Below are 16257 nucleotides of genomic sequence, written 5' to 3' on the forward strand. Positions count from 1 at the left end.
AGAACATGTAAACTCCACACAGAAACGTCGGCTGGCTTGGTAAGGGTACATTCTTGCTGTCAGGCAACAGTGCTAACCACTGGGCCATTGTGCCTTCCATCTAAATAAGGAGGCGTTAGGGTGGAAGGGGGGGATCCTTCAAAACGAAGATGGCTGTGATGGAACTTAGGGTATTTATAGTGCATTAGGAATCGTCTGATTGGTGAATCATGAATCGGCTAATGCATGACTAGCTGTGTTCATTCATAAGCGCATGATCCTCTCGAAATTAGTTTAGAAATAAACCCCACTTATCATTTAAATTAACAATTTATTCCAGTGATTTTAAGATGAATTTTCAGCTTCATTACTCCAGTCTTTAGAGTCACATGATCCTTCAGAAATCACTCTAATATTAATTATTATTGTTAATATTGTTATTAGTAATAGTAATAAAAGCAGTAGTGACTGGAGTAATAATTTCATTTGAAACTACATACAGTAAGTAATAAATAAAAATATAATCATTTATTTTTTTACATTTAATAAAAGCTGCCTTGATAAACAGATTTATTTTATTTAAATTATTAAACAAAATTAATAATTTAAAACAAAATTGACCCCAAACTTTTGACCGGCAGTGTATATTACAATAAAGTGCACAGATATTGCTTTCCAGGTCATTCTGAAAATTTTGTTTTTCATAATTTAGCTTTAAAATATATATATATTCAAGATTAAAAAGATATTTAGTTTCATCACTGCTTCGAGCGCTTACCTAAACATTACTTATTTACTTTATATGTTGTTTTTTTATACTTTGTGTAGTTCTATTATAAATAATAATAAACTAAAAGTACTTTGTCATTTAAAATAAAATATGTAATCTATAGTGAAGTAACGTAGTTTGACTTTTACATTCATTAAAGTTTAGTGGGTATGTGTCAAACATCAGATCTTCTGTTATGTATGTTAAGTGACAAAATATCATTTTTTGGGAAGGCTGCACTGTCATCCTTATAGATTATTTTATTTTGTCTGCAAGCGATTCTTGTTGTAATTACGGCTGACAATATTTATTGTTACACAGACTGAATGACACACTGTAAAAATGCAGGGTTCCACACAATTCATTCATGTTTTCCCAACACAAATCGATTAAGTTAATTTAACACTTTAAACAAAATTGGACTGAACATAAAACAAATAGGTTGTCCCAATGAAATCTCAAGATTTGTTTGGGCTCATTTTTGTAGGTTGAACAAGTATATGCATTTGTTTGAGTGCATCTTGTATGTTATCAAAAAACATTATAAATAATAACAGATTTTAATGCACAGGAGTCAAACTATATTAAAAGCTGTATTACACATTTATTAACTGCATGCATAAAAATCATAATTAAATTTACAATTTACAAAAAAAAGGATAGTTCATTTGGCATATAGATCATTTACTCACCTTTTACTCGTTTTGAACCTTTGAGTTTCTACATTCTGGTAAACCCAAAAGAGGATATTTTGGAAGAGGTGCTGGAAATATGTTACCAATTAACTAACATGGATGTCAATGGTTACAGGTTTTCAGCTTAAAATGACTTCAAAATGTCTTCTCTGGTGTTTCACAGGCGATAGAAACTCTAGAAGATTTGGAACCAAACCGAAAGTGAATAAACAGTAAATTCAATTCATGTTTATTTATAATGCACTTTTACAATTGTGTCAAAGCAGCTTTATAACACAGAAGTTAAATGTTAATTTTTAGATGAACTATCCCCTTTATATTAAACAAAGACATTCATTTTTTATCACGAAAATAAAGCAAACGCGACTATTTTAAGCGATGATAACAAAACGTTTGAAAGAGATATAATGTATAATTTCTTTCAACATGAATCGTCCCTCGCTCGCATTCCATTCCCAAGCAGAATTCCATAACGGGATTTCCTCCTCTGCCCCCCCTGAGCGGCTTTCATTACACTCTCGCAGAGCCAAAACAAGTCGGGAGGAGAAGGCATGAATACAATGACTGCAGAAATCATAAAAGACATCTCCCAGCCCGACTCACCTGTCTCATCAGCACCAGAAAACGGACAGCTGCTCTTCATCCGAAGCGTCGCGTCCAGGAGAGACACGCAGACCACCAGCGGCAGTGCCAACCTCGAGGAGGGCAGCTCCCAGCCCCTGGTCTCCTCCTCAGCCACAGCTCAGCCCCAATCCTACACCATGACATCTGGAGAATTCATGCAATCCACCCCGACGTTCGCGCAGAGGTCCAGGAAGAACCTGTTTTATAAGATCCTGTGCTTCCTCGTGCTCGTCCTCCAGGGCGGCATGCTGGATTTCTACCTCATCGTCTTCACGGATCTCTACTGGTGCTCGTGGATCGCCACGGATTTAGTGGTCATTTCTGGATGGGCGATCTTTTTCATGAAGAACGCAAGGTCTAAGCGGGAACGAGCGTGCGGTTTCCACCAGAAGAGCTCCATTTTTGGATGCAACCTCGGCGAGTTTACCTTCGCCTACCTTGCATGGCTGATCTACGTGATCGCGTCCACCCCAAAAGTGGTGCTCGTGTTGGAAACGTCCATTCTGGATCTTATCGCCCTGAAGGTGCCCTTTGGCGTCACCGGGTTTAAAATCACCATGTTGCTGTGCGCGCCTTTGCTTTACTGCCTCATCAACTCCATCATTGAGGATCCCAACGGTGCCACCCGTTTCCACTCCCAAGGCTGCTTCGTGAGCACCTGCCTGGACATCCTGGACAGCTTTATATTGGTGGAGGTGCTTCTGAAGAACGAGATACCCAATGTTTACCTTAGATACACGGTCATATCCGTGTATTTCATCGCACTGGGCGTACCGGTGGTTTGGCTTTATGAGTTGACGGCCTCGGAGATGAACTGTCGCTGGGTTTGGGCGAGGTTCTTCACCGGCGTGCTGCTCAACGCGCCGCTGTTGGTGGTCCGGTGTTTCCTCGTTTTCGTGTACAAAACCCCAGTTTCGGTGTTTATGTTCAAGAACATCTTCTTTTTGGGGTGCAAGTGCCTGGAGCTGGTCGAACAGTGCGCGTCTTTGAGAGGTGTCCGGAGGTTTGCACGTGGACGCGCGGGAAACGCAGCCCAGTTTTCCCATTGCGTTTCCGAAAACGACATGTGCCCTCATGGATACGTGAACACACTGGCTGTCAATACTCAGTCATAGGCGCTCATTAGGGTCTGGTGTTCTGTCCGGAGGCCACGTATATACTTACACAGTAGTGTGTGTGTGTGTGCATCAGCCCTTTTAAGGGGAGGTACTACAGGTGCTAATTTTGCTTTTTAATTCACTGCAAACCAGTGAACAGGTAAATAAAAAGTATTGTTAGTATACTTGCGAACTATACATGCGAGTCTATCAAAAAGGTCATTGTTGATATCAGCAATTTTAATTCTTGATATTAAAAAGATAATTATTTATATGAACAATAAAAAAAATTTGATATCAAGAATTAAATTGTTGATATCAAGAATACATATCCTGATAAAGAATAAAAGTCAAAACGACTTGCCAAAGTGAGTCAATTAAAGTTATATTATACTCTGGTATATAGTGTCTATTAATAAACCTAGTTAGTAATGAATACTTATAATACTTATGATTCCCTCACCAACCCGTTATTAAGTTTTCTATGCAAATTAGCCATAATCTTATTAAGCTTTCACAGGTGTGCACATGCTAACTGACAACATGTGCACAAGCTTTAGATACATATTTCTATATTACACCTTATATTTCGTTTAAAACATTATTGAATTGTTGCAAAAACTAGTGACAATAATCTCAAAACCTTTTAGATGTTTGATGAATATGCAAATCAGTCATCATCTTATTAATTTCCACAGCTGTGTACATTATTTGAACTGACTGAAAAGTTTTTTCAGCTGTTGTAGTAGTTCATTTGCAGCCTAAAAATGCAGACTTTTCAAACAATAGTTATGTTTTTTAAAACAATACAGTTATAATGCACATGTAAACAACATAAATTAGATCCTGTGAATATGATGATGTCATGTGCATGTTTATTAAATATGTGCAAGTAGGCTACTTTATAACTAAAACAACAATAGTGGAGGACACAACCATGTGTGTTGATGCTGTTTTTACCACCGCCATGTTGATTATAGATATTTTTAAAACAGTTTTTACAAATCCATGAGAACAGGGGTTGTTTTGACTACACTGTCGTCAATAAACAAATCAGTTTTTAGTGTAACTCGTTGCCTAAATGGAACCTAAATTGACATGAAAACAAAAAGATGTTTCCACAACAGTTTCAATTTGTACAAATCAGGAAAACTTTTTTAGCTACTCAAGCAAAATGACGTGTGTAAATTATTCCATCCCAGTCTCATTCTAATTACGTAGCCCTTTATACATTTTTGGAAAGAGCAAAATACGTCCTCGGAGCTAAGTTTATTTGCAGGTTTTGTTTTCACGAATCAACCAGAGGCTGCTGTGTGTGCTTTTTCAGATGTCAAATTTCTCTGACGAGTGCCATTCGCACCTGCTGTCCAGACGTAAATCCACCAGAGGCTGCTGTCCACTGACTGATTGACTGACTGACTGATCAACCGACAGATCCCCCCCCCCAACCTCCCCCTTTTCTAAACCCAACCAATAGTGTTTTAAAAAGCACCGACTGACCAGCATCCACCCCTTCCCTAAACCCAACCAACAGTGTTTTAAAAAGCAATCCAGAGAAAGAAAAGCCCCCTGATGTTTACCACGTTTTCAGATTTTACCAAGTTTCTCACCATGTATATTACTTGTTTATTTATTTTTTTATCTTTTGTCTTACCTGCTTTCTAGAACCGTTCTTCATTAGACTCGAACCCCATTGTCATGATCAACTCGACTCTGCGTCTCAAATCCGCCGACATACATGTCGAGCTACTGGACAAACGTAACAGTGGAAAAGCCGTACATACGTAAGTGGTCAGCTGATAAGCGAGAAGATGAACGGTGTCATACCGCCCTCTAGCGTTCATTTTAAAGATGAAATGTAGCTCTTGCTACATAATTCGTAAACCCCAGTAATGTATGTAGGGCTACGTTTTCAGAATGAGCCTATGTTGAGTTATTCTCGTCAAGTTGGTTATTTAAAACCATAAAATTTAGTTTATTAAAATGTTAGTTAAATAAAAATTTGTTTGAATTAGAAACTCAATATATATATATATATATATATATATATATATATATATATATATATATATATATATATATATATATATTCCTATAGTACCTCTCCTTATCTTCCACTCCCAAACGGTGCTACAACCAAACCACTCAACGTGCCAATGAAAAACATTCCCACCTGTGACCTCTACAGTATATACTTAATGTATCGGGACGTGACTGTAAACCAGTGCTTACATGATGACACAAGGACCTTTGATTTGCACTTGTTTTTGTGAGGCACTTTAATTACGTGAGGACTATTCATCTGGAGGAAATGTTCATAAGTGCAATGTTGTACGATTTATTTTCTATGTAAAAACGTTACGTAGAAAGATGTTTATAGTGTTCTCAGCCACCTTGTCAACCGATGCACTTCTCCAAAAGTGTAAATACGCCTTGTGACTTGTTAGGCTTGGTGTGCACTTCAAATTGTGAATGTGATGTAGTCCTTCCCTATTTGAAATACCTTATGGCTACTGCCGAACAATGTATGATATATGGATTCCTGATGTTCCTTCAATGTTAATAGGCTACTTTAAGCATAGAATCGACGAGGACAACCAATGTAATCTCACACAACGTTTGTATATAGTGGCTAGTTTGTATTGATTTGTGTGATTTCATTCTTATGTTTTTTGCTCATTTGGGCTAGCCAAAACTTACTTTTAAAACTTTTACGTTTTTTATAAGAAAGAAATTGTATGAATTTATGCAAATTAGCCACTTTTCGAACAATATGTCAGATAGTTACGTCTCCTCCTAAGATCTAACTGTTATCCATCTTAAATGACCAAACTCCATCGCTGGTCCAACCAGCCATCAGTTTGTACAAGGCTACCTCTCTTTACAGAACCTCATGTTCCAAATGCTATAACGTTCATGTCAGTAAATGAGGTATGATTATTAATATTAATACCATTTTTGACTTAAATGTGATAGCATCGACAGACAAATTGCTGAGATGATCCATCTATACATGCAGTGCATCTGTGTCTAAAATAATGATAATTCAGAATGCCCTGTCTTGTTAGTTACAATGAGAATTACAGTCATTTTAACAAATATGTAAACACTTAAAGGGATAGTTCACTCAGAAATGAAAACTCTTCGATATTGAAAGAAGATATTGATTAATGAACAATATGGATATTATTGAAAAAGGGTAGCCATTGACATCAATACTATTTTTCCTTTTTTAGACTAACAGTTACCAATTTTCACGTAACGTCAACAGTTACTTGCTTACTATCATTGGGCTTATTCTCTGATTTTTAACGGGTCGCCACAGCAGATGTACCGCCCACCGATATTTAACATTTTTCTAAATATCTACTTTTTTTTATTTAGCAGAAAATAAGGCATCCAAACAGGTATAGATCAAGTAAAGCGTGGGTGAACTTTTTAGTAGGGCGACATGGCAAAAATGCAATCTCGATATGTATTTTCCTTATTGAACGATAACGATATATATTTTGATATTAGTTGTTATTGCTTAAAATTAGAGGGTCTGTTAAATGGCATAACGTATTTTTGACAATAAATTTCCGGTGGCCAAAAATTCCGTACATCTCTAATCTCAACACACTTTTAGATTCCCATTGTTGCACATTTCTGCTGTGTGACTGACTCTTAGATGAATACAGAGCAAAAAGGTCCAGAGCTTATCGTTGTTATTGACATAAATTTTATTCTATTTTTGATATTGGTTTGATATAATATAGTTTATCAGACTTTTTAGTATCCATTAATGTCCATTTTATTGAATGATGAACGATACAGATTTTATTGAAAAAAGGTAGCTATTGACATCAATACTATTTTTCCTTTTTTAGACTCTGAACGTCAATGGTTACCGATTTTCACTCGCTTGCTTACTGTCATTCGGCTTAGTCACTGATTTATAAGGGGTGACCAAACCGATTTTCAGCATTTTTCAAAATATCTCCTTACTGGTTTAACAGAAAATAAGGCATTAGGCATAATGTTTAGACCAAGTGAAGCGTGGGTAAACGTTTTAGTAGGGCTGGGCGATAAATAAAATAAAATCTTGATAATTATTTTCCATATTGAACGATGATGATTTATATTTCGATATGAGTTGTTAATGCTTCCAGATTTGAAAGAGTACCCCAACAATGACTGAAGCCATGAAAATTAGTGGATCTATTAAATGGCACAACATATTTTCGGCCACTAAATTTTCGGTGGCCAAAAATTCGGTACATCTCTAATATCAACACACTTTTAGATTCCCATTGTTGCATATTTCTGCTGTGTGATTGGCTTTAGATCAATATAGTATAAAAGCTTAGAATTTTTATTGACCCTACTACTACTACTATTGAGTCCTACTTTTTTAGTATCCAGTATGCAGTATCCAGTTGTCTGCAAAGTGACAGTTCACCCAAAAATGACAATATGGATATTATATACTCATCCTGCTGTCAGTTCCTCCAAATCCCCAACACATCCATTACGATAAACTACATTGAAAAATATAGTTGGTATTTTCCAACTACTGAGTGATAAAAACATTGACAGCCAATCAGAATCCACTGTGTTAAGAGCAGATAACAAAAACTGTCAAAGTTCACTTACTGTTATTATTAATGTGAATGGAAAATAATAGCACGGAGAACATTTTTGTTTTCATATAATGAGAGTATTCCCAGTGGTGGGTTGTAGCTGGAAGGGCATCCGCTGTGTAAAACATATGCTGGATAAGTTGCCGGTTCATTCCGCTGTGGCGACCCCAGATTAATAAAGGGACTAAGCAGAAAAAAAAATGAATGAATGAATAATGAGAGTATGTTGGCTTTCAAACAATATTGGTTTGGACCCCACTGATATTCAATGTAAGAAGAAAACAATATGGATATTATTAAAAAAGGGTAGCCATTAACATCAATACTTTTTGTCCTTTTTTGAACTATGAACGTCAATGGTTACCAATTTTCACTCGCTATCATTCGGCTTAGTCATTGATTTATATGGGGTTGCTAAAGCGCAATGTACCGCCTCTCAATTTTTAACATTTTTCAAAATATCTACTTTTTTCCTCAGAAAATAAGGAACCCAAATAGATTTAGAACAAGAATAGCATAAGGGGAAAAAACAATGCCAAAATGTTCATGTTTGGGTGAACTCTCCCTTTAAATGTGAGAAGCGAGCTTGTCCTGTGTTTTGAAATAGCAGAGTATATTCTAGAGAGTAACATCATGTAATTACTAACAGATTTGCATCCTTGTTCTAACATATTATTACTCTTGTGCTTTGAGGATTGGGGTACAGGGTGAGCTAAACGTGTTAAATATGCAGGCCGAAAGTGCATTATGGGATTTTTTGTGCCTCATTGCTCAGTATTTAACCTGGCAAATATACACAACTACATACTACGCATGTTTTCTTACTGATAGATTTTGGTGTATATACAGTAGATATTAAGTAACGTTTTTAAATAAGGACGACCTAACTCTCTCTTGTTTATCCACAATGTTTTACAAGGGTTTTTTTTTTTACAAGGGCTTTAATTTCTAAGTTACTGTTATGTTTACATTATATGCACTGCAACAGCTGCAAGGCTCCGGATGTATTCAATTGGTTAAAAAGTAATAAGAGGTGCAAAGTTGGATGCAAATGATCTAAATTATAGTTACAAAAGCACACTGATTACCAAAGAATGCTGCTTTATAAATTTAGAAACAAACTCCTATTATATACAGACTTCCAAAGTTGAGAGATTTATCTAGAATAAACTATTAAGAAAGTAACTCTAGTGCAATATAATACAGCAATTCCTATAAAAAAAAAAACAAGGACAAAAGTAACATTGCAAGCCCAAAGTACTTAGACGTGTGTTCAGTAGCTAAACATAAGCTTATAAATCATGTGCTGTGCTGTGCTGTTTACCAAGGTACTTGTTCTGCTCCACAGTAAAAGTGAACCAATCACACACTCTTGTGTTCATGTCAAATCATGTGTGATGTGTAACAAGTAATCCTTTATAAAATAGCCGATGGTTGAACTCATTGCCCATCTGTTTCCTGTTGTCATTCCTGACACAAACAGATTGAATGTTTTGGGAGTGTCAGCTAAGGCTGAGCAAGAACCAAAACATTCAACCCAAATCAGCTCCTCATTGTTTTAGTGAAGAAATCTGAAGAAATGGGGCTGTTCAGGAAAAGCTCCATTTGTAATTTGGCCAGAGAGGAATGTTCCTCTTGATACTTGCGTTCCTCCCTCACTGTGGAATATCTGGATCCGTATCCCTGATCAGACCCCCGTGACGGCCTTGTTTCAGAGGCTCCTTCCATTTCACTTTCCTCCATCTCTACAGGCTGGGACATGTCCATATCTTGATACAGATGGAAGTTGTCCTCCATTGAAGGTGGAGGTGCTGTCAAGTCAGTGAGACAAATGTCTGATGGTTCTCCCATTGGGAATGCATCAGGATATGAGGTTTCCACTGGAACTGATACTGGTTCAGCAAGGAGACCTGGGTAGAGTTGTGGTGCCACACTTGGTATTTCAATAGAACATTCCACAACGGGATGATAGGAAACTACTTCACTGTATTTTGGATGGACTCTTGGATTAACAATCAACATGGACGACTCTTCGGGCGTCTCATTAATTTCAGGAATTACAGCACAAACGCTCTTGGTTTCTGGACGGACGTCCACTTCTTTGACTAGGATGGGAGGTCCGATGTTACACATTGGTATTAATTGATATATTTGTGGGACCTCAAAAAGTGCATCCGTTTCTACTCTCGCTTCATCCTCGCTGTTCACAAACTCATTCTCAAACCAGTCGGGATTCTTCATTTGGTGCGCCTGGAAGGTTTCGATTGCGTTCCTCAAGGCTTCCCCTGAGGGGCAGTTGAAGTACTCATCCTTTCCGATATCCTTGATGCAGCGCTCCGTCCCCTGCTGATACTTCTCCACATCGAGGATGCGGAAGTAGAGCTCTTCGAAATGCTTCATCAGCTTGTATTTGACCGCAATGTCAAACAAAGACGGCACATCGGCTTCAGTGCTTACATCGTCAAAATAAGCCACCAAATACTTCCCGTAGGACGCCGGACGCTGCATATCAGGTGTGATCAGCTGTAGGGCGAGAGTCAGCATGTCGCCAACCGGAGAGTGCACATCTTCCCGAAGGAGGACGGGAGGCTCTCCGCAAATTGCCCCCCATTTGGCTTGAACCCCTCGGGAGCAGAGGATCAAGATCTTGTTTGAAGACTGCTCGATGTGTCGCTTTTTTTGCTCAATCCACTGCAGTCGGCCGATGGTGCCGAGCCAAGTTGTGTCCAGTAGGTCCAGCATGACATCAGTGCCACATTTGGCCCGCAGGAAGGCACAGAGCTTTAGCACGATGTCTGTGTAAAGAGGATGATCTCTTGAGTAGATGATCAATATGGAGCGTGGGCCGGGTGGAACTGGCGTTGTTTCCAAGGGAACTTTTATTGGTGGCTTTTCTGCAGCTAAATGAAAATGACAAACATGGATACTTGTTGGAAATGATAATTCACTACATATTTAAAGGATAATTCATCCAGAAATTAAAATGACCATTTAGATTTTCTCATATGGTTTCAAACCTATTTGAGTATCTTCAGGAAATATTTTAATGAATGCTGGTACCCATTGGCTTCCATAGTAGGAATGAAAAATACTATGGGAGTCAATGGGTGCAAGCTACTAGCATTTAACAACATATCTTCTTTTGTGTTTAACAGAAGAAAGAAACTCAAATAGGCTTTGAACGAGTAAGGGGTGAGTACATTTTCATTTGTGGGTGAACTACCCCTTTAAATGTATTCTACAGTCTTGGTACTGATTGTGGCTAACCACAGGAAGACATCAGCGCCACAGTTGTGTAACACACGATAAACGTCACTGATATAAATATCTATCTCTAAAATGTCACTGCCTACCTGGTGGTGGTTTCCTGCAGCGCAGATAAACTGCGAAAACACCAATGCCACAAAGTAAGAGGCATAATCCAACCCAAATGATCCAGATTGTGCAATTATTCTCTGGAGGGACAGCTGATACAGAGAAACATATATACAAATGAGTAGAATTAATATACTATAAATATTTCATTCAAAAGAGAAAACTGTGTCCATACACACCAGGAACACAAATGTTAAAACTGTGGCTCTTTCGACGACAGTCATTGGCACACTTTTGGAAAAAAGGCTGGATCTAAATTTGAATAAGCACTTATAAGTTCAAGAGCATTCATTAAACATAACATTACTCCATTAATGAGGTTAGTCAAACTCACATACCTGAACATCAAAATTACAGCATGTGCGTGACCAGTTCTTCAAGTCATATGTCACATTTAATAAAGTCTTGCTCTCCTAAACACATAAACACACGCACACTCTGAAAACAGCTCTATGAAAAATGTATTTGAATGTATTTAAACAGACGTGAAGAGAAAGTGTCTTACATTATAAAGAGTCTTCGTTTCTTTCCTATTGCAATTTACAAAGACGTTGTATTTTTCAACATTCTCTCCGGGATTGAATGCAACGTACAGAATATCTTTGCCATGTGGATCTTTGGTTCTCCCTACTGTAATATTGGGTTGCCATGTATCCCCTAGGAAAATCATCAAATTGTGCATATACAAGTGATTCAGGGTAAACATATATACATACAAATACACACTGTAAAAAACAGTTTCTGTATTTTGTGTTTTCCGTTTATTTACAGTTGGGAATTGCATTATGGAACACTGATCTCAGCTCTGTCGACTTTTGATGTTGAAAATTCAACTCGACAGTTTAACAAAGTGACTTTTATCGACATTTTAGTAGTTTGAAATAATATAACCCATAAGAAATAATATAAAATATAAATTAATCTGTAAAATTACAGAAAATGTACTGGCAGCTTATTACAAGGCTTTTGCAGTATAATATACAACACTATCTCAGACAATATATCACCTTTAACCATTAAAAATGTTCATAAAAGTCACTTTTTCCAACTCTGTAAGGGTAAAAGTTATTAGAAGAAAGATCAAGGTCTCGTAATGCAAATCAAATGCATAAATAATAAAAAAATAAAAAACATAAATCAAAAAATATATAAAACTGTGAATTATATATATATATATATATATATATATATATATATATATATATATATATATATATATATATATATATATATATATATATATTTTTTTTTTTTTTTTTTTTTTTTTTTTTTTGGGGGGCTGCACAATATATTGATTCAGCATCAATATAACAATGTGTGCATCTGCATTAGTCACATCGTAGCAGGATCTGCAATGTCAAACTGGGAATATAATTTATCAAAAAACACAGTTCAGAATAGACCAGAGTTTAACTTTAATAATATGAAAGACTTATTTATTATGTGTGTTTTTTTTAAAGCCTGTGACTTTAGATTTCCATTGAATTTAAACCATTTGGGGACAAAAAATGATAAAGCTTGTCACGTTCATGAAGATTATTTTGTTTAATTATTTGATGCAATAGAATAAAAACTATTCAGAGTTATTTCACATTTGATTACTGAATTTATATTATTCAACACTGTTAAAAGTCCTACTGAAAACCATTAAGTGCTGTTTATTTCTTTTTTTTTCATCTTTGTTCAATCTGTGCTTTAATTTATTTTGCATAAACGCAGAAACAAAATATTGCGCAGGTCTAATATATATACATCCACAGTAGTCAATATATAAGGTGGATTAAAACCCTCGACCAAAGTTGTCCTAAAACTATTTTTTACAGTTTTAGTTATTATGATTATTTTTTAATACACTTAAAATGTTGACTACTCTATATAAACATACAAATGTGTATGGGTAAATTTATTATCAATAAGCTAATCTCTCACCTCTCTCAAAACAGATCTTGGTCTTTCGCATCAAAGGATCATCACAACCTGTGGTTACAGATTAAAACTGAGATTTCCATGCAAAATCATTTGAGCATTGAGTATTTTAATTGAGTCACCTACCTGGAACTTGAAATGTTTTTCTAACATTATAAAAGGTGTGGTCTAAATTTGGCTTGGGAAGGTTTGAGACAGTCACGACATATGTGCTGCCTGGATCTACCACAACTTTATCCAGAGAAAAAGACCACTGCGATAAAACACATCATATTTCAGTATTTGTGGCAATCAATTGTCAGTCAATCAATCATTCAATTGGTTAATCAGTCTTGCCTTTTCTCCAGCACGATTTCTCATGGTCTTAAAGGGTTTGAGGAAATTGTAATGAACGCATAGATGTTCGTTGGAGGATGATTTCATCACACTAAGCTCTGTTCCATTCAAATGGCTTATGCTTCCTGCAAAAAAATAATAATAAAAAGTATTATTAAACTATAATTACAACAATCTAATACACACAAGTAGATGCATGCCTATTAATAAAAGAACAAATTGGAAACCTTAATGAGAACTAGGACTAGCACATTCCCCAGGCTGGCTACAGGCTGGACAAGACACTGTTTATAACAGGTGACCTACCATCATCTTTTGCTTTCCATTCTGCCACAATCACTGGCTCCAAATCACCTTCCATGTTTTCTCTGACATCAAAACTCACTTTGAAATCATCTGGTGCGCTGGGAGTGAAAGCTGAAGGAATTAACCATCCTTTATACAAGCAATTATCTGTGGGGGAAATAACACAATGATTTCTTTATAAATAGACAATAAATATTTTCAAATTAAAGACAATAATTACAAAAAGAAAGAAAACAAGCACTTACTAAAAACTGCTGTACAAGGTACTTCCTGGAGAAAGCGAAATAACAACAGATTAAACAAATATGAGTCTTGTAAAACCTTCAAAACAAACTTATACGATGTCTTAACACATAGAATAAAACATAATAGCACTTTTTAATAATATTTGGCTGTCTTTGTGTATTATTTTACCTCTTGTGTACAGTTCAGAGAATTCCCATCATCCAGAAGTCCGAGATTCAGCACTACAGGTATAAAGGTGAAAAACACAGCACCTTTCAGGTACAAGAAACTCATTATTCGCGTTTAATCCGACATAAACCTCAGTAAATGTGAACGAATGCACGTTTTAAGAGGTTTAAAAGACGACAAGCGTTCGACAAGTTAACAATGTTGGCGTAGGTGCAGGAAACAGTCGACCTAAAAAAGCTTCCTGGAAATTCTGTATGCAAAGCAACTTGAGTCACACACACCTCGTGTACTTTGGAAACGCGCGACGCGACGCAACCTTTTTTGGATCAACCAATAAGAAGAAGTTCTGTTGCGTCGCGTCGTCTTAGATGTAGGTTGTTTTTCAGTTTATTAACTCAATGCTACATAAAAGATGTATTACATATTTAAATAGTTTAACTCAAAAAATATATGTAAAAATACGTTAGCTCTTTATGTAAATTTAAATGTTTTCAGGGCATTAGTCAGTTTTTATCTTTGAAGATCGGCTACTGTACAGTTTGCGGTTTGTGCGTCATAACAAGACGCGAAAAGCCCCAGCATATTCAGCTTCTTTTGTTGTATTCGTCGTAGTATACGACATAACACCACTAAAAAAACTAAACATCCTGGGGATTTTTCGAAAACGTTAACAAACAAAAAAATAAAATAAAATGATTCAACGCCAAGAACATAAGCACACAAATACAGTCAACGCACGCGACGCCATATTAGAAAAACATCACAGAAAGATCAACTGGACAAGAGTGAATTACTTACAAATAAACACCTTTAATGATCTTTAGAAAAAATGAGGTAACTTAAACAAGTAACAAAAACAATTAGCTACATAAAAATGCACTTCTGTTTTAAATATAACAAATTGTATAAACATTATAATAGCTACAATAACAAACAATCCTGGATTTAAATCACACTGCTTGTTTAAATGTTGAAACAAAAGATTACTGAAAACATTTCCAACGATGTAATATTTTTAAACATGCAACGTTATTAACTGGACAATAAAGCATCATTAATTACCTTTAGATTGTTTATTTATTATTTAACGTGTTTAAATGTATGTGTCTACATAAATATTTTATCTCTCAAACCATCTTTCCCTTTCCACATGAGGGCGCTCTATCACCATTAAAGTAGATGTAAAATCTCTAAACATTTCTATGCTGAAATATAGATAGGCCTATTTGGTTTTTGTGGTCTGATGCAGAGGTAATTATTTGTGATGTTGTCCATATATATATATCTTCTTCATCGATTAGTGAAGTTTGTTCCTCGCCATTGTGGCCACTGGCTTGCTTGGTTGGGACTTGTGGAGCTGCGATGGATTTGCTCTTCAGTGTTTCGACTTTCAGCAGTGTAAATTAAACCATGAACTGAACTTCAACTCTGAAAACTGGACTGACACAGTTTTAATTTACTAGAACGTCTCTGTTTAGCTGATTTGACACGATCTGCATAGTAAAAGTGCAATAGAAATGAACATGAATTGAACAACAATAATAAATAAAACATACAGACAGCATTTCCTTTATTTATTTTTGTTGTTCGTTATAGTTGCCCTGAATACCTAATTTTTCACATGAGCAATCAAAGGGACAATCAAAAATATACATCTATTACCTTAGCATTTTAAAGACATCTGAAATGCCCCCCAAAAAATGCAATTAACAAAGCTGCATTATATTTGCACATTAAAGACTCCTTATGTTTCATTTAAGCACATACTCACATCTTATTCTAAAAGCCCTTTTAACAATTCACACAAAACTAAACACTCTCATTTTTTGAGCTCATAGGCACTGTGAACCCATACAGATGAGGACAGATAGAGAGTGACCTGTAACAGTCACTGTCTATTCATAATGCACTAATGAACCAGAATCTAGAGTGCAGATGAGTCTATGAGGGGCTGACAACACACACTGCCATGTGAAAACCCTCAGATGAAGTGAATGAGGGTCCAGGTGTGCTCAACTCCTCTACTGGACCGAGATGAGAGGAATCCAGGGCGCTAACAAGTTGCATCTTGGGATTTGAAGGGAACTGTTTGGACACTTTCATGCAGGCTGTGA

At 36.2% G+C, this 16257-nt stretch overlaps 2 protein-coding genes and 1 long non-coding RNA gene across 3 annotated transcripts; 2 read left to right on the forward strand and 1 right to left on the reverse strand.

The window, feature by feature from the left end:
- The first annotated feature begins 1965 nt into the window (after positions 1–1965).
- On the forward strand, positions 1966–3182 carry tmem121b (transmembrane protein 121B). The gene has a single exon (XM_087248127.2). The coding sequence runs from the start codon at positions 1995–1997 to the stop codon at positions 3180–3182; it is 1188 nt and encodes a 395-aa protein (XP_087104253.1). The 5' UTR covers positions 1966–1994.
- Positions 3183–5258: 2076 nt separating this feature from the next.
- Positions 5259–9229, forward strand: LOC147844656 (uncharacterized). Its single transcript, XR_015482899.2, has 2 exons — positions 5259–6938; positions 7569–9229. It is a non-coding gene; the product is annotated as an uncharacterized LOC147844656 (long non-coding RNA).
- Positions 8871–14379, reverse strand: il17ra1a (interleukin 17 receptor A1a). The gene is given in 11 exon segments (NM_001100003.1): positions 8871–10686; positions 11140–11253; positions 11341–11413; positions 11500–11574; positions 11667–11818; positions 13091–13138; positions 13214–13340; positions 13424–13548; positions 13730–13876; positions 13975–13999; positions 14144–14379. Coding segments are annotated over 11 exon segments (2349 nt in total). The 5' UTR covers positions 14249–14379; the 3' UTR covers positions 8871–9328.
- Positions 14380–16257: the final 1878 nt, after the last annotated feature.

The sequence above is a fragment of the Danio rerio genome, chromosome 4 (genome assembly GCF_052040795.2).
Source record: "Danio rerio strain M-AB ecotype USA chromosome 4, GRCz13ab, whole genome shotgun sequence".
NCBI lineage: Eukaryota > Metazoa > Chordata > Actinopteri > Cypriniformes > Danionidae > Danio > Danio rerio.